We start from the raw sequence: 20,442 nt of genomic DNA, 5'->3' as shown, positions 1-20,442 counted from the left end.
GCGGCAATGACTAGTTGGGGAGTTTGGAATATGGTTCGAACGGGTTTTCCACTGATGGGAGGATTGTTGGCTGTGGGCATGTATCTCTGAGACTGTGAAGCAGTTTTGCTATAGTTTGGCGATATAGACAGCAAGAGGGTTGATGCTGTGGAAGGCGCAGAACACTCCTCGTGCTAAACGCTGACTTTGTGTTTCTAGTATTCAATAGCTTGCTCTAAACGATACCTATTTCGAAGAATGGTGTACTGCGTTGGTTCGTTGCATATGTACTCTATTAGCCGTAAGAAGCTATAACCTCAAGCTGTATTAGACAATATGCTCCAAAACCAAGGGTTTATTCATACGCCCACCTCCTGATTTCAATATCCATTATATCAACGCAAAGCCCACTTCGGACTAAGGTGTTACAAGGATTCTGTGGGCCCCGGGAACATATAATTTGGGATCCGCCAAGAGCACTAACCGGTGGAACGACTTCAACTGGCTCGGTCTTTGGACGGCCTTTGGAAAGCTTTGCTATTCGTGAATTGGGGGCCCACTTTGGCCATGTCGTTTACTATTAGGATGGACCGTGGCCTCACTCATCGTTTCGTCATAGCTCCCTTTTCTATGGCCGCAAGTATTCTAGTAATTCGAACTTCTCTGTTGCTGATATCAATTTTCTTGTTTCTTTGACCTTGAATTCACTATCCTCCCAGTGACTAGTCTTCTTCTTAGACAATGAGCACATATCCATCTGGATACCGAATCGCGCAGGCTGTCGGCCTTAGCGGCGCAGCATGGTTGTCTGGTAGATAGCGCCCAACCCCTCCCCCTTCTATACTGTTTCAACCGATTTCTAAAACCTCGCACAGGCAATACTGCCCTCCGTTCTGCTGGTCTCGTCTTTTGTCGAAGCATTAATGGGGAGGGTTGCTATCCAATACGCACTCAGGTTACTGAGGTGAGTCTCTAGAAATTCTTTACGTCAGGGTAGATATCGGAGACGTAACCCTAAATTTTGTGGACATTGTTAGAGCACATGATTACATGACAGTGTTAATAATAATGATCTGTATCATTACACCTCGTGAATAACCTAGCGAAGCCAGTATAACGATAGATTGTAGGTCAACAGCCTTTCATCACGTACTTGTACTCAGACCGCCTGCTGAATTGAGCTGGCCATGCTTAATAGGTAATACATTGTTCACAGTGTGACTAAACCATGTTCTTTTCAGGTCGATCTTCCCATTGTGATACTCTAACAGATTCAATCCAGTTAAGGAATATGGTTACAAATAAGGACTGAATCAGATCGAGTTCTCGCATGACTAGGTTATATTTATGCTACCAGGCGTCCCCTAACCGTCGCTAACCATGCTGTTCCGTGATCGGCAATAGTGGCCCTCAAAATCACGGGTCAGGCGACTCATCCCATTCTCCTCCCACAGTCTGCAAAGGGTCTGGAATCTCCCTGCGAATGATCTTGTCGCAGGTCTCATAATCGATGAGTCCCCGCGAGTCCCGATAATCTGGACGGCAGAACAATTGCATGACCTCAAAGTCGCAGCATTCGATGGATATGTAGAAGCTATAGGAGTATTTGAACGGGACTCTCCACTTCCACCAGATATACCCGTCATCACAAAGCTTCCCATCCGCAAAGATCTCTGCCTCGGGCTCATATTCATGCATATAATCCCACGTCGATTTCTTCATCCCGTAGTGTAGCACGATTGTTGACTCAATGGCAGAATGCTCGTCGAGCTCTGCCATCCAGTGTCCACCAATATTCCCCTGTTTGTATCCTGGTCTTTCGGACAAGAAGCGGCGGAAGTATTGACGAAGCTCATCGTCGCTTTTGCCCAGGAATCCCGTCTCAAAATCCTGGATGGGTGCTTTCGTTCCCCAGTCATCCACCTCTTCCTGCTCTGGATAACGGATAAGTGTAAGAAAAGGACACGCGTTCTCAGCCGTCTGGCTCTCTTCAAAGAGTTGATTGAATACCTGGGACGAACGGTTAGCTAGGTTGCCCCGGCCGTGGCCATGGACATGGACTCTTATAATCATACACTTGCGGGCATATTCGCCGTGAAAAAAGTCATGATGTCGGACATTGTGATTGGAGTAACAGGTGTTGTAGTTTCAATCTCGGAAGGAATCAGTGAACAGCTTCTCATCAGTGGAATGAGTTTCGAATATGGAAGACGCGGCCGCAATAGAGGCTTTATAATTCCTGCATCTGCCAGATGGCCAGGTTGGGTAAGGCGCGTACATGGTGAATATCCGAAGATAAGCTACACGTAAGACTCACCGCCTTTGACTATTGGGCTTACTACCTGTGAGGTGCTGCAGCTCTGGGGCTAAAAGCTGTCATGTAAGTTAACCGCCCAGTAGTAACACAGTCAGCCAATGTGAACAGGGAATGCAGGGATTATCAGGGAGTCTTATGTGTGAGTCTCACATAAGCCAACGCGCCAAGGAGGGGAAGATCCGGCTACCATTCTCAGACGCGATGGGTTCACAAATTTCTTTGTCCAACAGTGTGAAGCCGGAACTTGAAATACATCTCGCTGAGGCTCAGAGGAGAGCTCCGGTCTGACATTGTTGTACTGATTCTGGAACCATTGCAACTGGAAGCCTAAGCCAGTCGAGTGCGGTTTTGTCTCTGGGCACCCAACAGGCACATACCAAGGCATTGGTATATCTACCCTATTTGCTATGATGCTGAGCAGGCAGAGATCAAGTGTAGAGGCATCTTCCAAAACATACTGTGCGACCAGCATTGGATGACAGTCACCCCGAGAATAGTCATACTTCAGCACAATCACAATAATTGACTTCTATGATTATCTGGGTGATATCAGCCCCTAAATTGGCAATTCTTGCCATTGATGACCGATGCAACATTAGGTTCTCGCAAAGTCGGTATTCTGAGGCTTCAGGTATACTACTTGTGGAACCAATAATCTCCCAGGGTTTGCCAACCACTCACTCATACCTAGCAATCAAGGCCCCTATGCAGCCGACCTGACAGCGACGGGCCGTTAAAATATCCAGACTCAAACCCCTGACAATGGTTGCCTTCTATTTTCCTGTTCTCTCATCCTACTACTTTCCCCTTACGTTTCTATTCCATGAGCTAGTTTCAAACAATGCTCTTCCATGATGAGTATCGCCTGCAAAGGGTTTGATCAGCTTATTCCCCTTCAATCGTAAAAAATGTCCCAATCACAGTGACACCATGTTTCATCAATCATGTTTGATCTTTCCTGGTCCCTAGTTTCCCATTTTGAACCGCAGTTTCCTCACTGCTATACCGCTCGCCTTCACATATGCAAGGCAAAGCCATCCAGTTTAGCCCCAGTGAGGTGCTTCAGGCTTGCCCCTGAATACAGCCATGATGTGGCACCTTGAGAGATCAAATCAGAAATATAAGAGCCAACTAGCTCGTGTACGTAGCTGTCGAGAGCATGTCAAGCATCAAGAAATAGACGAGAAAGACAACCAAGTTTCTATCCAGGGCTTTCTTTAATTTACACAATCTATATACTCTTTCACCATGCGGGGTTACAGTCTTCTCATTGTACTTGTCTTCTATACGAGGATCATAAATATAACCTACGCAGCGCCGATTTATGCCACCGAAGATGTTGCTACTAACAACTTGGCGAGCCGTGCTCCCCCTGTTGCCGGTTCAAGCAAAAGCAACCCTATTTCAGGGGTAATGGAGGTTAAGCGAGATAACGCTTTGCCTTTTGATGGCGACTGTTATGCTATTCTGTGTCTGGGGAAAGAACCAATATTGTCAGCCTCTGACGGCAACTCATTGCACCAACCCAGATTCGGCATCCATCTAACAAACAGTTTTGGTTCCATTGCTCAGCCAGAGAGATGGAACAGAGAGCAATGAGAACCGAAAGGACGCCGGCGTGAAGAAGTATTTTCCAGGAGGCAAGGGGGCCGGTCCCTTCCGAAACCCGACAGCGGCCAAGGTCAAGATACCTGGCAGTCAATACGTGTCTCCAGAGGAGTTTCCATACGCATCAACTACTCAGGGTGGTTACCAGTAGGTAAATTGGCGGTAACAGATATTTAGCGTACTGATCACCAAGCAGGGCAATCTTGTTCCCAGTAACCACAGAATCTCAGCGCTCGCAAGGCGGTTCTATCAACAGCTTCTACAATATGTATGATATCAAATCCGCACACCAGGGTAAGAATAGCTGGTTCGAAATTACAGGATGGACAGGAGAGCTAGGGTAAGGGAACACCTAAGCTTTCTTTACTATTCTTCTGGCAACTGCTGATTTCATATATCAATCAGTCCCTACTGCAAGGCACTCAACAACAACAACGCTAAGCCTAACAAAAATGATGCCATCTGCAAACCGGGTTCCAATGGCAAGGGCAAGTGGGGATTTGATGTTGGTGAGTATGCTTATACTTATGATGGCCACAGCTATCAGAAAGCACAGGGCAGCAAGTGAGATGAATGACGAAGAGAGTCTGGCGCGGATGTATTCTGTCCTCTGTATCTGTATTATTAACTTTGTGTGGGAAAAGACGTTCACGAGATATGAAGTAGAATGAAGGAAATCTGATTGTGGACTTTAATCATACAGTCTCAATGGCTTGCGGGCACTAGAAGGAGCGATGACAACACTGGCAATATAGGGCATTGTCCATTACTCAGTAAAGTATATAGATACTGACTTCCTTCTATCCCAAGATTTCCTGCGGAAAACCCACCTGATGACAATTCCCCTCAAGTCACAACTTTATCTAACGCTACATACCAAAGTCCTTGCTCGCAGAGTAGACTGCGTTTGTTATACCCCAGCCGGATGTATTGGCCCCTCAGAAATTGAATGACTGAGCGACAACGACCCGAAGGGCCTTATCCAGGCCTTCGAACAATTGGTCGGGCCAAGCCGGGACCCACCCACCTTGGGTCTATCCTAAATTATATGGATAAGATTGACATCCAATGCATCTGACTTTCCTTTGCTGAGCTGTTATGGAGAATCTAGGTATAGCGGCGGATCCTCCGCTTATACTGAGAACAAGGTCATGGTGTTGGAGAAGCATGTGGCGGCGCGGGCGCTTCTTCTACTTCCGCAAGTAGTTACTCATACCGCCCGTTTCTGTTTTCCAGTGACCTTTACTTCTCTAATTCAGCATACTTTCCCGTAATTTGACTTACCATAAGCATCTTCTCGATTATATGGGCTTTAAAAACATCAACCCACCCCCATAATTATAGAGGCCATTTCGTTTTTGTGAGGCGGACAATCGGCTCTGAAGGGTCGCTAATACTAACCGTGGACATTGGAGAACTTTAATCTCGATCATACAGGGAGGAAAAAATGTTCAAGGTCTGGGGTTTGGGGCGGGGAATCCGGCCGCACTAGGAGAATAAACACTCATATAGAGTCTTAAGAACCCTGACCACTATTTCGTTCTTATAATTCACGAGTGTTACCTGCTGAGACGCACTCCATTATCGCTGGCAGTTGAGAATGGTTCTCTTGGTACTTGAGCATATCAGCGAGATAGGACGTAATATTGTAGATAATGCAGTGCCATCATCTGGCAGATTAACAATCAATTATGATGATGGCTTCTTAGCTGATCCGTTCTTAGCTCCGGGGATTGCAACCCCTAATTTATTAGTGATACCGGGAGTATATTCAAAGACCTGAAACAAGCTAAAAGCACAACACGAGATGAAAACCGCCCTCAAAACACTGACCTCACTTATTGGATATAGCGTCTATGGCTAGCAGTATAAGGTAATCATTCATTACGGTAGACAACCACTCTGCCCCATACCCCAGGCCACAATCTTGGAAGACAATCTAATCTGATTTGATCTGATTCTATAGTAATTACGTCCACGCGTCACCAGCGCGTCGAATGATTGGTCTGTCAGGTAAAGTGGATTTTCGCGATTGTCTCGACTTCTCGGTGAATAGGGGGAGCTGATTGGGTACCCTATTGTAGACTGATAAGTTGCAGAATGATGACCTAAGTATTGGTGAATGGGATGGTAAGGTGTGAGTCATGGAAATGGAGGGGATATATGAATGACCTAGATGGTATGGCTGACATCATACCATGTCTATTTGGCATGTTTGTATTGTTTTGGCTTTGTACGAGACTCTAGGTTCCCTTTATGGGCAGACGATTTCTACAGCATCAAGTCCGGCGAATATTACCGGCTCTAGCCTTAGCATGAAACGCGCGACCCTCTTCATCAATACCATGCACAGTGGTCAAGTACTGCTTGAAGTCCCTCGTCATGTTGCACACTTGCTCAAAGTCTCGCTGATCCAATGTCGGGCCGTCGTCTTTGGACTTGTCTTGCTTTTGAGAAAAACGGTATTCGGCGAGGGCAACGGCTGTTTGAAACGCTAGAGAAATCATCTCAGTTTCTTTGTTTGTATGAAGAGCTATGGTGGGTAAGGATCATACCATTACGAATTTCCCGTCCATTCCATTGCATTTTGCTAATCACTTCATCCTCCAAGACATAGGACTTTGCACGTCGAGTCACAACAAAGTCATGGCGCTCGTCGGTCAACTTGTCGAAGAATTGCTCCCAGATCGTTCGCCGGTTTTCTTCGCTCAGATTGTCGTACCGGATGACGACGTGGATTCGAGAGATGAAGGCATCGTCGAAGTGGCCGACTCTGTTAGTCGTCAGGAATAGAATTCCTCGATAGTATTCGATGCACCGGAGAAATACTTTTGGAGTAAAGTGTGAGTTGGAGTTATCTGGGTATAAATCTATCAAACTTACCGGATACCAGACTATTGCGCTTAAGATCTGTGATCTGTCGCCTCTCGAGATAAAAATCCGCCTCATCGATGAGCATAACCGCTCCCCATTGTTCGGCTAGTCTGAACCATTTGGACAATTGGTTCTCCATTACGACTTCGTCTGTACCGATGTCTCCAACGGTCAGCGATAGTAGTGCCCGTCCGGTGTATTCGGCTATACATTCTGGGTTGGGTCAGTGATGATAGCGACGTGCTGTCATTTGATCGCGTATACGACATACCAGCAGTCTGTGGCCGTCAGTAGGTTTCAGGTTATATCTGGGGAGGATAGAACTTACAAAGGTTTTTCCCACACCCGGACTGCCATGAAGGAGGAATATCTGCCCTTCGCCTTTGTTTTCAATGAAATCGGCTCCCCAAGATCTATTTTGTTCGTCGCTTCTAGAATCTGTGTATTTCTGCACAAGCGCGCGGATCATCTCTTTCCTTGCTTCCGGCATAACCAAGCTATCAATAGCCCTTTTGTTCACTTTCGGCTCCCTACAATACGAGACGTTCAATTCCTCTGCGCCCGTTAGCGAGTCATTGAGAAACTAGATTCGACATGGTAGCACCCACCCCATGTCCTGGACTTCAACACAAGTCCATAAAGTACCCGGCTGCAGAGTAAGTAGCGATGACGAGCACCTTCGGGAGACTCAGGAAGCTCGAGATCGATATCGACTTTCGGGTCTAAAAGATCATAAGCGGCCCACCGGAAGCCAGGCAGCGGGTGAGGTTTCCAGCCACGACACTCTTCGCAAAGGCATTTGGCTAGTCCGTCACCCATGTCCTCGACTTCACAGATGTCTGGGGCTGTGTATTCGTGCTGTGCAAAATAAGAAGCTGAGTCCACGTAGACGCGGCCTTGGTACTACCACGAGAAGTCAGCATGGCTCATGCGGGTAATAAACGCATGCTTACCTGTCGCTTAGCTGGACCCAGGAACTCGCCCGAGTAGAACACCTGCTTTCCCTGGAGAAGCTCATACCATTTCCGCCCGAGATCCTCCAAATGCCTCCGAGTCTTTCCATTATCCTGTCTATCGATGAAGTGGCACGGAAATATTTTGAGCGAGGTGACTTGTCGCTCACCATCGAAGTGTGCGATAGTCACGGTTTTGGAACGCCTCCCGACATATGTACCATTGAAGTCAAGATTCCACAGTTGAACAATATACGGATGAGTAAACTTGCGACCGGTGGATGAAAGCAACGTCTTATCAACTTGCATATATTGGACCACGTAGGCTGACAGTTGACCCCCAGACTCCATATACACAGTTTCTCCGGGCTTGAAGAGTAGCCACAGCATTCGGAATGTGCAACGGTTCTGAGTGTGTCGGGCTAGTTCATCAGGGAGACGATCTTTATAGAATGAGTCTTTTACATAATCAAGCAGCAGGCCTAGCTGATCAAATGTCTCCTTGTCACACATCGGAATGGCAGGATCACGGTCTGCGCCATCTGGCTGTGGGGAGCCAACATCGTTTTCTCGATATGTCGCGCGGTAAGCTTCAAGCTCTTTAAGATGATGACCGACTAAGCAAAATGGCTCATTGAGTTGGAGATACTCCCCACCCAGTCTTTCAGCCGGGTAGTAAGTTACCGCACGGGCCAGAGCATTGAGAAGAGTCTTGGAGAAGATGGTCATACGGGTTGAACGGACCCCAACCTCGATGGTCGGGTTCGTTATGATGCCATCGTGTAGAAGGCCTTCGACTTCATTTGAGTATCTGTGCGGGTCCGGGGGCACAGACGTTTCCAAAACCGTAGTGACATTGAAGATAACGCGCTGCTTGACCTCGACGCTTTTTTGAATGACTGAGCTGTTGAAAGGACCTGACCATGGCACTGTGGTGATAATGTTGCTCCCGGCGTCTAGATATTCCAGGCAATAGGTCACAATGGAAGAAGGATCAGTTGTAGAGTCCTCGTGGACCTCGGGCGCTGGAGCCAATTGTTCTGCTTCGCTGTTCTTAGGCAAATGCGGTCCTGGTTGGTTGTCATCCTGTTCGTTGCTGTGTTCTTGTGGGTTATTGAACTCCTGCTGAGCCCATGTGGGCTGCGTCCACATGACCGTCAAATTTTGGCCGCACTTGGGGCATTCGCCAAATCCAAAATCTAGGAGGGTCGCATGGGATCGCCCATTCTCCGGACAGTATAATGTTGCCCATGACACCTGATTATCCTCATACTGGTTCTTGGCATCGTCACTGGAAACACCTCCCTCTCCACCAGTTTCTGTCACTTTTTCCGAAGCAGCATCCTCCTCCAAATTGGAACTCGGAGAGTGGTCTGCTCCTGTACTTGTATGTGTCTTGCCATTCGATGAGACGGATTCTGATTCTGTACTCACACTTATGCTCATGTTGGTAGGGGGAGTTGCAACCAAAGTAGTGCCTAAGCTGATGGCAGTCACGTCTCCTGCGGCGCCGTGGTTCATGGTCCTCTTTGCCGAACGCTGATACAAGTCGCTAGATCGACATTTAACTGATTGATCATGAAAAAGTCGACTCTGGGTGTCTGCATGGAGTGATGTCAGTCCGCCTTTATACCACTAAACTTATTAGTTCTGGCTTAAGGTTACTGCATGGCTTATCTTCTGATTCCACCATTTTGTGGAGGCTGAGAGGCTTAGCACTCCACTTAGCGCTCCATTCTCACGCTCAGCGCTTATGAGCCCGTGTCCGGTGGCCATACCACCCATGCTAATACGAAGTTTCCCTGTTTGTCTCAGCCTTGGCGACTGGTCTGCTGGCTCTCAAACGGCCACGGAAGAGGCTGAGTGGGGGCGTAAAGACATGGGGTATCTCTCAGTGCCCAATACCCAAGTTCTCTCCGCCCCACTAGACGACTCCATCACCATTTCGTCTCCTATATCTAACACGCCACATACTACTAAAATCCGACAACACTTGGATTCATGTGGCTCCAGGTAGACGAGAAAGCAATGCAACAACCACCGATATCCTTTCTGATCAGGCGATATAGCATGAAGGCAGAGCAGGAGACGCCCAACAACCCGCTCACCCAGGCCTTGAGTACCACGATAAAACAGCGGGATGAGATAGAGATACAGGCTCGGGTGCAGGCGGAACAATGGGACAAATGGCTCAGATTCGGAGATAACACAGAGTAAGGCCCATCATGCAACCAGGCATGCCTTTTCGCGTAGCACTACTATGCTGAGACTGAATAAATCACCAGTGACGCAGATTTGAGGCGGCTAGAAGATGGTCGCAAGAGCATTGTAGAGATTTGGCAGCGATTCCGAGAGCATCATCAAGAAGATTCTAGAGTGGGCTCTAATCCACTCGTCCCAGAGATACCGAATATTGCCACGTTGAGAAACATCGTCCAGGACGCCCAAATGGACTGGCAGGCTAAGAGAAATAAATGACTCGGAAAGGTCAAGAGTTATGTTATCGACTTTCTGGAGATGATGGATGACCATTCTTTTCTGTTCAAGTTCATCCCGACCGGAGACAAGTACATCAGTCTGATCACAGGTGTTATCTCGTCAGTCGTCAAGGTATGCGATCACATCCGGAGAGCACGAGTTGGCCATGAGCTCAAAACACCTGCGCGTACTTAGATATGTGCCAATTATAGGTGAATTGCTGAGGGGTTCTTTTCCGCCTTGGTCGATCTTAGCAGTGATTTGAGGCTCGTCCAAAAAAAGACGGATATCTGGGACAGCGCAGACATGAGGACGCTCGTCGTGGACTACTACGTGATGGTCTTTGAGTTCCTCTGCAACGCAATGTCATGGTTTAGTCGACCGCGCCATCGATATCGGACGATCATTGATAGGAGTTCTTATGACCATGAGGTCAAGGACTTGGTTGATCGCATGAAATCGGCGGTTGCACGGATCCGTGACGAAGCGGCACATCTGGCAGAGAAGCAGGTCCTGGGAATCAGCAGCAAGCTTGGCCAAGTGCTCGATATTGTCAGCCCACGGCCAATTGACGTCTCTGGAAAATTCTTATATCTTCACGTTGTGGGAAGTGAGAGTCGAGACGACGACCGAAATGCGACGCAGGCGAAGTTTCACCACTTGGGTCAGCTCGTGGGAGCATGCTCACTTGAAACGCTGCAAGAGGTTGAGAGGAATGCTAAACACGGTAGGACAACTACCTGACCATAACTTAAGCCAACTTAAGAATGGTAATCTAATCTGTGAGCTAGATCCACAGTCGCTAAAGATACGTGAGAAGAGGGAGAGCCTGACAGATGTTAAGCCGACCGATGTTCAAGCTACTGAAGTCGAGACATGGAAGACTGAGTCGGACTCTGGTAAATATTGTTGCATTTATCTGATTTATTCTACCTTCCTAACAAACCATCCAAGACGCAGATGAGACATGCGCGCGCTACGACATTCAGAAAGCCACGACAGCCCTCATGAAGTACACTGACGATGGGAGAGAAGAGCTTTCCCATTCACTCCGAGGAATTCCATCTTCTCTACTTCCACAGGAAGTATTGAGTGAGATCCAGGACTGGATCAGGAGCCCACGGTCGAAAATGATCTGGCTCGAGGGGGTCCCGTCATTTAATCATAGGTCCAACCTCTCCCTGGCAGCCATGCAGCTGTGCGCTCTGAGCACAAGGGCACAAATCCCCTGTATCTCATTCTTTTGTAAGCCAAGGTACAATCGCGACACGGATGTCTCGAGCCAAGAAGCCTGTGTCATCGCGCTTTTGTACTCCATAATCGCACAACTTGCGCGTCTGCTCCCCGCAGACTTCCACGGTGCCCCAGAGCTCCTGGCACATTTTAAAAATCTTGATGGAACGATAGGATCTACCTCCACTGCGTTGAGGATAATCGGAGGCCTCCTGGTGGATGCACCACCATCAATTATATGGGTCATTGATGGACTTCATATGGCAGAGAGCTGCGGTACTATTAACATTCTCGACGACTTTGTGGCCATGCTGCGTGAGCAGGAGAGGTTGCGGCTTTCCAAGGTATGCTTCACGACCGATGGAAACAGCCATACCCTGTTGCCGGCCATGATGGTGGATGAGCGAATAGATGTTTCTCGCATGGCTTTAGCAGGACCTGGGAGGCAATTGCATGGAGGGGGAGACATATTTGCCGAGATGAACAGTTGGTAATGTATGTGATGATATTTTCCTGTCTTGGGAAGCTGGTCCAGTACTGATATATTAAGTCATTAAACAGGGGAGTATCATTATTCTTCAAAAGAATACTTCCAGATTCATTATTTTTATCATCTTCCTTTGCACAAAGTTAACCCTGTCATTTTATAGTAGTGTTCCATCTAGTATACCATGATTCCAGAACTTGATCCTGGATCTACCCTATCCAATATGAGATGAATGGCGATTACGTACTCAGAAAATACCTTACTAAAGATGCACACTACAATGGAACATCGAGGGGTCTTTTTATAGGTACTTCCTCGCTATAGATCAAAATTGTTATGACTTGTGTCCATTTAAGCACTAAGACTCAAGATTAAGTGACAGGAAAAGGCAAAGCCTTGTCGGAATTCGCACGGATACAGTACCTTGCATGTTGAATGCTGCGCCAGGCAACAGGATACATCCGTCGAAAGCGTAACGATGAAAAAGTCTGGCTCTGGTGAATGAACCATACAGTAAAACGTACGTCAAGTACAGTTTCCTGCAGACTTTGTCATCTGCCAACGCGCTATAGCTACACCTATACAGTTTCATTAGCATCTTCACTGCGCGATAAGGTAGGGAGGGGCATTACCCTTCCATAGCCATCACCTCCACCATATCCGTCACCACCACCACGACCGTAGCCGTCCATCCACTCTCGCTTAGCCTGGTGAGATCTAAGTATTCGCTTCCTTTCATGAGCTGGATTGCGACTTACTAGACCATAACCATCACCGCCGCCATATCCGTCACCACCACCACGGCCGTAACCGTCGAGCCATTCCCGCTTAGCCTGGTATAATGTCAGTATCCTTATCCCTTTCACAATGCGGGAGTCACTCACTCTGCCGTAGCCATCGCCTCCACCATATCCATCACCACCGCCACGGCCGTAACCGTCGAGCCATTCCCGCTTAGCCTGGTATAACTTCAGTATTTCTTCCTTTCCACGAGCTGGATTGCCACTTACTAGACCGTAACCATCACCACCGCCATATCCATCACCACCACCACGACCATAGCCGTCCATCCACTCTCGCTTAGCCTGGTAATATCTAAGTAATTGCTTGCTTTCATGAGCTGAATTGCTACTTACCAGTCCATAACCATCACCGCCGCCGTAGCCGTCTCCACCGCCACGGCCGTAGCCATCAAGCCATTCCCGCTTGTCGTTCTCCTCCGGAATAGACGCTCCGGGTGCCGCGATGGCAAGCCCGATAAGTGCACTCAGCCAGATAAACGAACGCATTTTGTTCAACTTTTTTTCTTATTGGTGGTGGTAGTGTGCTTGTTGATTGTTTTTGTGCTTGTGGGGCTTGTTGTAGTTGTTCTTAAGATATTCAGATTGCATCTAGATTCCAGGTCTGGGTCTACATTATATATTGTAGTTTGGTCTCACATCGTGGACCATTTCTATGAGGCATTTACGCCCCTCACCACTTTCGATATGCGTTTTCGTTTCAACTGTCTGGCAACAATGCTTGTCTCCATCATGCCCGTGCGGGGGCCGGACTTACTGTCATGTGTCAACGCACTGACCGTTACACTGAAATGATATTTTGCATCTATATAATCAGACAACTGGAGAGATATGTCCCGATATCGTGTATATTGTGAGGCAGCGGGTGGAGGGTCCATGCAATATTGAGCTCAATAAGGAAATTGGGCTGAGGCCAGATGCTCACCCATTGCGCTAGTTAACTAGTTACCATGCATTGTACCATATCTGACTAAGATTGGGTGCCTTTTATGCTTTTTCTGGGGTGAGAAACTACATGTCTTCTTCATTTCGGAAAAGCACACATTGAATGACAATGAGGATAGAGTAGTCATTACCATATGGAAACTTGGGCTCGACCTCTGCTGTACTACGTCTATGAAGTCTTTTTACAATTTGCGAGGCCGATCGGTGAAGGCAACATCCATTGCAGTCTCCTATATTGCTTTTTCCTATTGTTTCCAAGACATGCGGGTGAAGAAACAGTCATGGTAAGTTTGTAGATTACTTTTTCAAGCGGTTCCTAACACCCGCCGGTGAAGAAAACAGTTGTTATAATCTCCGATATTGCTTTGTCCTGGCTGCAGATACAGTGTGTGACAGTCCAACGATCAGCATCAATAAGTGCCACGAAATAGTGATTAGATGTAGTAGTATACTTGCAACTCAAATATAGTACAGGTAAGCCAGAAGGGCAACCGATGATCAATCTCTAGGATTTGTAAAAGAGGTAGCCTCGCGGACTCAGTTCGAAACCAGATTCGGTACCATGCTACCATCAGCACCTATTATGTGCGCCGTAGCGCTCGTGAACCCTCCGTCCACAATCTCCCTTGTGATCTGCGACTATAAATTGATATTATGTGTTGATAGCGCTTACACTCCAGAAAATGGGCAAAGATCATCGATATGACGCCACGCATTCTTCTGGTGACCTAATGAAATGTGACAAATACCACTTTATCCAATCAAGACATCATCTCTCGCGAGGTTGGGCTACTGGGAGGGTTTATATGACCGAACACATAGCCTGAGTCGAGGGTATTGTGAGCCACTCGAGCCATTCTTCCTCAGAGGCACTCCGAGGCCGTTCTGTAAACAATAAGAAATCCAGAAATGAAGGATGCCGCATATTGTCCAGTTGACGATGGCAGTGACTGCCGCGGGAGCAGCAGTCTTGACAAAGACGAAGCCAGACGAGTGTTTCTTAGCAAGCCGTTCGAGGACCATGTGGTTCAACCCAGTCCACGCATGAGCCGAAAGTACTTGTTCTTCGGGTCGTTCTGTGTCATCCTACTAATGTTGAACACTGTGATGCTTGTTTTCAACCTCTGGACAACCGCGCCCCATATCCGCCAAGAAGGCTTCATTCAGAAGCCTACAGATTACTGGTGTAGGTACATCTTTTGTTTCGACTTCTCTACGCATATTTTGACAGGTCATGTACAGTGCCAGGCTTTGAAAGTGGAATAGTCTACGAGAAACAACAATTCTATAGCGCACATTCGGATTACGCCGGTGTGGGGCCGGAGGTGGATGCCAAATGGCATGACTTGACAAGTTAGACATCAGAAGATCTATCTTCCCATTGTCTGATATCTAATATTCTATGATAGGAGGTGCAATGGGCATCAGTCGGCAGCAGCTGACAGCACTGAACAACCATCCTGATGTTGCAGTACGAATCGAAAGCGCTGGCCCTGACCAAGAGTATATGGCGACCTTTGACGTCCTTCACCAATTACACTGTGTTGTGAGTATAGTGACTATGTGCGTGTTGATCGATATAGCTGATCGTGTCACTTCATAGGATCTACTGCGGAAAGGTATCCACATGGATTACTACAAAGACAAAGATGAGCATTTCGTGAATCAAACAGATGAGCGTATCTTCTTTCACTTAGGTGGGTCTTACAATCAATCTCTTTCGTTTTCGAGCTGCGGAGTACAGCACACAGCTAACAGCTTTCCCAGACCACTGCGTTGATATCCTTCGTCAGACCCTAATGTGCAACGATGACCTCTCCTTGGTGACCTACAACTGGGTGCAAGGCCTAGACATCCCGTACCCAAACTTCAATACATACCATACCTGCAAGAATTGGGACACGTTCTTTGCGTTGAACCAGAAGCTCGATGTTAGTGCCAGGTGGGAAGACGGTAAGGTTGTTGAGGAATACCCCATACCCAGAAAGCCGGATCATGTCGATGGCATGTGGCCACCTCCTTGAAGGTCTTCCAGTAGCATTCAGTGATGAGCAAACAACTGATTCAATTGTGCTCCATCTCACCACAGAATTGACCTTTAAGATTGTGCTTCCTCTGGCAAATTCTCTACATTTTCTTACTATGATTTGTTGCATATATATAGTGGAGTAAACCTATTTATGCGTCATCACTTCTTGCAAGAATTCCATTTCTTTACGCGGGGGCCAGTTAATGAGATGGAGCATGATCTATAGTTTCATGGCATTGTATCGAGCTCTACAAAGCAACCCAAAATACATACACCCCATAGGTTACTATCAGGTAGACTCAAGACGGTAAGCTGTCTCTACTCCAAAGCCAACCCCGTAGCAATATCCTTCTTCAACCCCTCGATAGCAACTCCCAGAAGCTTACTTTCATTCTCTGAAATCCCACCAAATGACAACGCCTTCGAAGCGCCTGTCTTTCCAATCTCAACCTTAACAGCAAAATAATCCACCCCAAGCTTAGCCGCAATCTCCTCGCCGCCAGGAACACCAGGAAGATAGACATAGGCTTCCTCGGTAACAGTTTCTCCACCCCTGGCTGCCAAAATAGCCTTGACGAAGCGGAATCCCGCATACGCCATGCATGTAGTAGCACTTCCCGCTCCCTGCTTACTCTTCACGATCTCGTCACCGCCGAATTGCACCCCTTCAATCCCATTACATTAGCATCTGCTTCCCGAAGGTGACGCATACTTGTATAGTGGGAAACATACGGTTAATAACAGCCGCCAAAGTCTCCTCATCAAGAGTGACTTGTGGTTGGGCCTGACTGTAAAGCGGCAATATGGTAGCTCCGCTGTGGCCGCCGATGACAGGGACTTTGTAGGCTTTGGGGTCGGTGTTCGTGGCATGTGCGGCGAAAGTAGATGCCCGTACGACATCTAGGGTAGTGACGCCAAAGAGACGAGTCGGGTCGAAGACACCTGCTCTTTTGAGGGTCTTGGCGGCGACGGGGACGGTGGAGTTGACGGGGTTGGTGACGACGCAGCAGAATGCCTTGGGGCATGTTGCTGCGACTTCGGTGAAGATTGAGCGGATAATGTGAGCATTTGTCTAGTTTTAGTTAGATGGTGGTTATTCTGGTGAGAACATCACAAATATATATTTAGGTTCAGTTGGGTAGTTGTTCTCTCACCTTGAATAAATCTGGACGCCGGCACACATCAGTAACTGGTTAGTATTATATATATATATATATATGTAAATAGTACTCGTCACTCACCATCTCTAGTCATACCCGGTTTACGCGCAATACCAGCAGTGACCACAATGACATCAGCGCCGGTAAGGGCTTTTTTCAGTCCATCATCAGCGGGAAGGTAGCCAGTAACCTTGGCTTTGGTGTCGATGTGCATCAAGTCCGTAGCAATGCCCGGTACATGGACAATATCGTACAAAGCAATCTCATCAAATAAATCACTCTGGACAGTGTCAGCCAGCATATTCTGTAACATGTTCATTCATGTTAATTTTTTGTTGGTCATACTGTTTTGCATAAAAGACTGAGGGGCGTGCCTATCTGGCCCGCGGCGCCAAGAAGTGCAATTTTCACCATGTTGATGATTGGTATGGTCGTTGTATCCCGGTCGAATTTGCAGATGTATTGACGTGATATTAATGTCTGAGACTCTGCATTAGCAATCGAGTAGACAGATATTCTGTTCTTATTACTGGTGATTCTCCCGGTAGTACACTTCCTGAAACATGCTGGGAGCTCGGGGGGTGAACGTTCACCCGCACGGTCCAAGTATAGCCGGCTGGCAAGGGGAATTCGACACAGCATGTCTGGCTGATTGTTCTTCAATTTCAACCCCATAAAATTAGGTCATAGCTCCTGAGCTTGGCTTAGAATGCGGGCGGATTCCAATGTTTCTACCGGTATTGAGAAACTACGTCAGATTCGAGAAACTCACATTATCCTGGGTTCTTCATGGTTTTCCGAAGCCTTTCACAAAGCTCCTCAGCAATGGCCTTTCTTTGCTACCCGGCTGTTAATTTTGGGGTGACATACTGGCCATACGTAATACACGGAAGCCTAATTTCGTTGTCGGTACGATTGACTATATCCTGATGGTCATGTATTAGTGGTAGTTGGCAACCGGCTGCTGTGGACAGCACAGCTCTCCTGAGATGCTGGGTATGCAGCGAGTAATCATGGACCAATTGTCCGAGCAGTCCAAGTTATTCAGCCAAGCGCTGAGATTTTTGGAGTCACTTCAGAGCGGAAATAGCTTTGGCAACAAAGCCCGGACGAGTCTATTGAAACTTGACGTGGTTAAGTTGCGCCTAACTAGGTGGGGGAGGTCTGTGGGTTTGACTGATCTAAATGATGTGGGGTCTGCTCATGAAATAAATCTCGCTCGTGAAGACATTCCAGAAATGCAAGATCTCCTCGGTGAAATACTGGAGCTGATCAGGGAAGCGGATAAGCTTTCGGGTTGCTTCAGGAATAAGACTCCCCCATCTCCGAATATGGATCCCAGTAAGGAGCTGGCCAGAACCTCTGAATCGTCTCATCAGCAAGTCAATGATATCATCGAGGGGCAGGAGGGTAAATTTATTGTCAACCAGGATAGGGCCCCGGCCATTTACGAGATGAAGGATTTCTCGCGGTTGATCCAAGACATAGGTGGTCTGGTCGACGATTTGACTGAATTGTTCCCAGCGGAAAATAAGCACTGCGGGATCTATAAAAATGAAGCTTCACGGATGGACAAGGTCAAGATTGGTCTGTCACTCCTTTAAGAGACTTATGCTAGCCAGGATGGTCTTTCGAGTGAAACCGTTGTCAAGGCCAATCAGCCTACGATTACCTACAATAACTGTGTTATCTTCACAGGGGAGAAATTTGGAATCCAGATGGGACATAACGCTGGCACAATTAACGATGTGCGATTCGGCCAGCAGAGTCGGCCGTGATGCAATGATCGAGTGATGTATGTCTGAACCATGATTCATATGTAAATGCAATGCAAGCATTCTCAGAATAAATACTCTATATATTCTGGTAGATGATTAGATCACCTTAAGACAGCCGCTAATGCAAACAACCCAATGCACAATTGTATTCTTTGAAATGTAAACACAAACACAAAGTTCCGTTTGACAGACAAATCAATTTATCCACTGTTCTAAGCATTCCCATTTACCAAACCCCCAATGCTCCGGAACCGGGGACAGCAACACCTCACCCACGATCGCCCGTCTCGCATTCTCCATCGCCCACTCCTCCATCTTTGCCAACGTTTCATAAGTATGCGTCCCAATATGCGGCACCAAAAGCGCACGTTCATTCTTCACGAGCCTTTCATTTACCTCCGGCTCCCTTTCATACACATCCAAGCCAACAGCACCAATATGCCCACTCTCCAGGGCATCAGCCATAGCAGCCTCATCGACAATAGCACCACGAGCGGTATTGATAATAACAACGTCGCGCTTCATCTTCGCGATCTCCGCTGCGCCGATCAAATGCTTCGTATTCGCGTTCAAAGGAACATTGATACTGATGATGTCACTCTCAGTAAGCAGCTTCTCAAACGAGACGTACTCGGCCCCGGCAGACAGATCAGCAGACAAAGGACGACGGTTGTGATAGACGGTCTTGATGCCGAAGGGCTCGCAGCGCTGTTTGATAGCACGGCCAATTCGGCCCATTCCAAGGATACCTATCGTCTTTCCTTGGGGGTCGTGGCCAAAACCTACACCTTGTTTGAAGGTCCCGGCGTGGAGGGAGCGAAGTGCTGGGTTAAGGTTTCGCAGAGCACCCAGGAGTAGGAGGATAGCTAGGTCAGCGGTTGCATCTGTGACTGGGTCCGGGGCGTTGGTGACGATGATGCCTCGTTTGGCGCAGGCTTCGGTGTCGATGGGGTCGTAGCCTGTAGTCATTTGTCAGTGGGGTTTTTCTGGGATGTTACATGACTCGCGTACCTGCTCCATTGTGGAAGACGTATTTGCAGCTCGATGGGAGGTGGTTGATTAGTTCGGCATCGAACTTGCCGGCTACCTTTAGTACCTTATTAGTTTACTGAGACCAGAAGTCTGTACATTGGGTGAGGGTATTACATACTGCACCGCTAGCAGATGTCCGATAAATAGCGAAAATGTCTTTGTATTTTTCTGTGACATCTTTGAAGAACTCTTCTCGGCTTTTACTTGTCACGACCTCTGTGTGAGCATGCTCTTGGAGCTTCTCGTAGAACGACACTGCGTGCCTCACGGGATTGAAGAAAAGAATGCGGGGTTTAGCCGAAGACATGGTTCTGATGGTGCTGCGAGGGAAGAGAGTCCACGCTGCTTTCTGTCCGAGCCTCATGTTCTGTGGCTTTGTTGGCAACCAACGTATTACGTTTATCTATCTTAAATTTGGTCTTTCAAGAAAAGATTAACCATGACGGTTGTCTGTCCCGAGCAGGGCATTTGCCGTCGGAGTAGGTTACGGCTAAACCTCCTCTACCCATGGTTCAGATTTCGGTGCCATGGCAAAACGTTTAGGCTCATCCTCACAACATTCGATGCTCATATTATGTGCTATGTATTACTTTGTACATTCTGAATGCATGCTTATGGAGCAATCTGGGGTAATTTTGCGGGGTATAGCCAAGTTTCTGAGCTTCATAGCGTCTGATTCCGCATGATGCTTGACAGTACGTGAATTTGTTGAATGTTATGGGAGTGTGTAAGATACTATACGCTGTGTTATTTAAGAACTGCTTTTAGA

The 20,442-nt window shown here is 47.5% G+C and overlaps 9 protein-coding genes across 9 annotated transcripts; 4 read left to right on the top strand and 5 right to left on the bottom strand.

The window, feature by feature from the left end:
• Window positions 1-1,395: 1,395 nt before the first annotated feature.
• On the bottom strand, window positions 1,396-2,099 carry BO88DRAFT_448970 (uncharacterized protein; the record flags this gene model as incomplete). The annotated part of the gene is made up of 2 exons (XM_025710462.1): window positions 1,396-1,989; window positions 2,055-2,099. 2 exons carry the CDS (start codon window positions 2,097-2,099, stop codon window positions 1,396-1,398), a joined length of 639 nt encoding a protein of 212 aa, XP_025569008.1.
• Window positions 2,100-3,544: 1,445 nt separating this feature from the next.
• BO88DRAFT_448969 (uncharacterized protein) lies at window positions 3,545-4,472 on the top strand (the record flags this gene model as incomplete). Its single annotated transcript, XM_025710461.1, has 4 exons — window positions 3,545-3,752; window positions 3,850-4,051; window positions 4,101-4,244; window positions 4,310-4,472. 4 exons carry the CDS (start codon window positions 3,545-3,547, stop codon window positions 4,470-4,472), a joined length of 717 nt encoding a protein of 238 aa, XP_025569007.1.
• A 1,617-nt stretch (window positions 4,473-6,089) lies between these two features.
• Window positions 6,090-9,306, bottom strand: BO88DRAFT_431606 (ATPase). Its single transcript, XM_025709311.1, has 7 exons — window positions 7,732-9,306; window positions 7,387-7,681; window positions 7,107-7,333; window positions 7,050-7,056; window positions 6,788-6,991; window positions 6,460-6,732; window positions 6,090-6,398 (listed from the first exon to the last, which is right to left on the bottom strand). Exons 1-7 carry the CDS (start codon window positions 9,250-9,252, stop codon window positions 6,184-6,186), a joined length of 2,742 nt encoding a protein of 913 aa, XP_025569006.1. The 5' UTR covers window positions 9,253-9,306; the 3' UTR covers window positions 6,090-6,183.
• A 495-nt stretch (window positions 9,307-9,801) lies between these two features.
• BO88DRAFT_421506 (uncharacterized protein) lies at window positions 9,802-11,936 on the top strand (the record flags this gene model as incomplete). The annotated part of the gene is made up of 6 exons (XM_025708517.1): window positions 9,802-9,944; window positions 10,017-10,164; window positions 10,219-10,341; window positions 10,435-10,936; window positions 11,001-11,108; window positions 11,164-11,936. The coding sequence occupies 6 exons, from the start codon at window positions 9,802-9,804 to the stop codon at window positions 11,934-11,936; spliced, it is 1,797 nt and encodes a 598-aa protein (XP_025569005.1).
• Window positions 11,937-12,507: 571 nt separating this feature from the next.
• Window positions 12,508-13,218, bottom strand: BO88DRAFT_410510 (uncharacterized protein; the record flags this gene model as incomplete). The annotated part of the gene is made up of 4 exons (XM_025708005.1): window positions 12,508-12,636; window positions 12,688-12,762; window positions 12,814-13,014; window positions 13,066-13,218. The coding sequence occupies 4 exons, from the start codon at window positions 13,216-13,218 to the stop codon at window positions 12,508-12,510; spliced, it is 558 nt and encodes a 185-aa protein (XP_025569004.1).
• Window positions 13,219-14,583: 1,365 nt separating this feature from the next.
• On the top strand, window positions 14,584-15,698 carry BO88DRAFT_448965 (oxidase ustYa family protein; the record flags this gene model as incomplete). The annotated part of the gene is made up of 5 exons (XM_025710460.1): window positions 14,584-14,860; window positions 14,917-15,027; window positions 15,084-15,220; window positions 15,278-15,371; window positions 15,442-15,698. 5 exons carry the CDS (start codon window positions 14,584-14,586, stop codon window positions 15,696-15,698), a joined length of 876 nt encoding a protein of 291 aa, XP_025569003.1.
• A 323-nt stretch (window positions 15,699-16,021) lies between these two features.
• On the bottom strand, window positions 16,022-17,277 carry BO88DRAFT_329603 (malate dehydrogenase; the record flags this gene model as incomplete). The annotated part of the gene is made up of 5 exons (XM_025702604.1): window positions 16,022-16,368; window positions 16,436-16,775; window positions 16,858-16,868; window positions 16,945-17,143; window positions 17,209-17,277. The coding sequence occupies 5 exons, from the start codon at window positions 17,275-17,277 to the stop codon at window positions 16,022-16,024; spliced, it is 966 nt and encodes a 321-aa protein (XP_025569002.1).
• Window positions 17,278-17,876: 599 nt separating this feature from the next.
• On the top strand, window positions 17,877-18,641 carry BO88DRAFT_448963 (uncharacterized protein; the record flags this gene model as incomplete). The annotated part of the gene is made up of 2 exons (XM_025710459.1): window positions 17,877-18,440; window positions 18,486-18,641. 2 exons carry the CDS (start codon window positions 17,877-17,879, stop codon window positions 18,639-18,641), a joined length of 720 nt encoding a protein of 239 aa, XP_025569001.1.
• Window positions 18,642-18,836: 195 nt separating this feature from the next.
• BO88DRAFT_448962 (D-mandelate dehydrogenase-like dehydrogenase) lies at window positions 18,837-19,980 on the bottom strand (the record flags this gene model as incomplete). The annotated part of the gene is made up of 3 exons (XM_025710458.1): window positions 18,837-19,600; window positions 19,653-19,728; window positions 19,792-19,980. 3 exons carry the CDS (start codon window positions 19,978-19,980, stop codon window positions 18,837-18,839), a joined length of 1,029 nt encoding a protein of 342 aa, XP_025569000.1.
• Between the last annotated feature and the right edge of the window lie 462 nt (window positions 19,981-20,442).

This window comes from Aspergillus vadensis (genome assembly GCF_003184925.1).
Source record: "Aspergillus vadensis CBS 113365 unplaced genomic scaffold BO88scaffold_1, whole genome shotgun sequence".
NCBI lineage: Eukaryota > Fungi > Ascomycota > Eurotiomycetes > Eurotiales > Aspergillaceae > Aspergillus > Aspergillus vadensis.
Note: the sequence above shows the minus strand (reverse complement) of the source record. Positions and strands in the feature narration are given on the sequence as shown.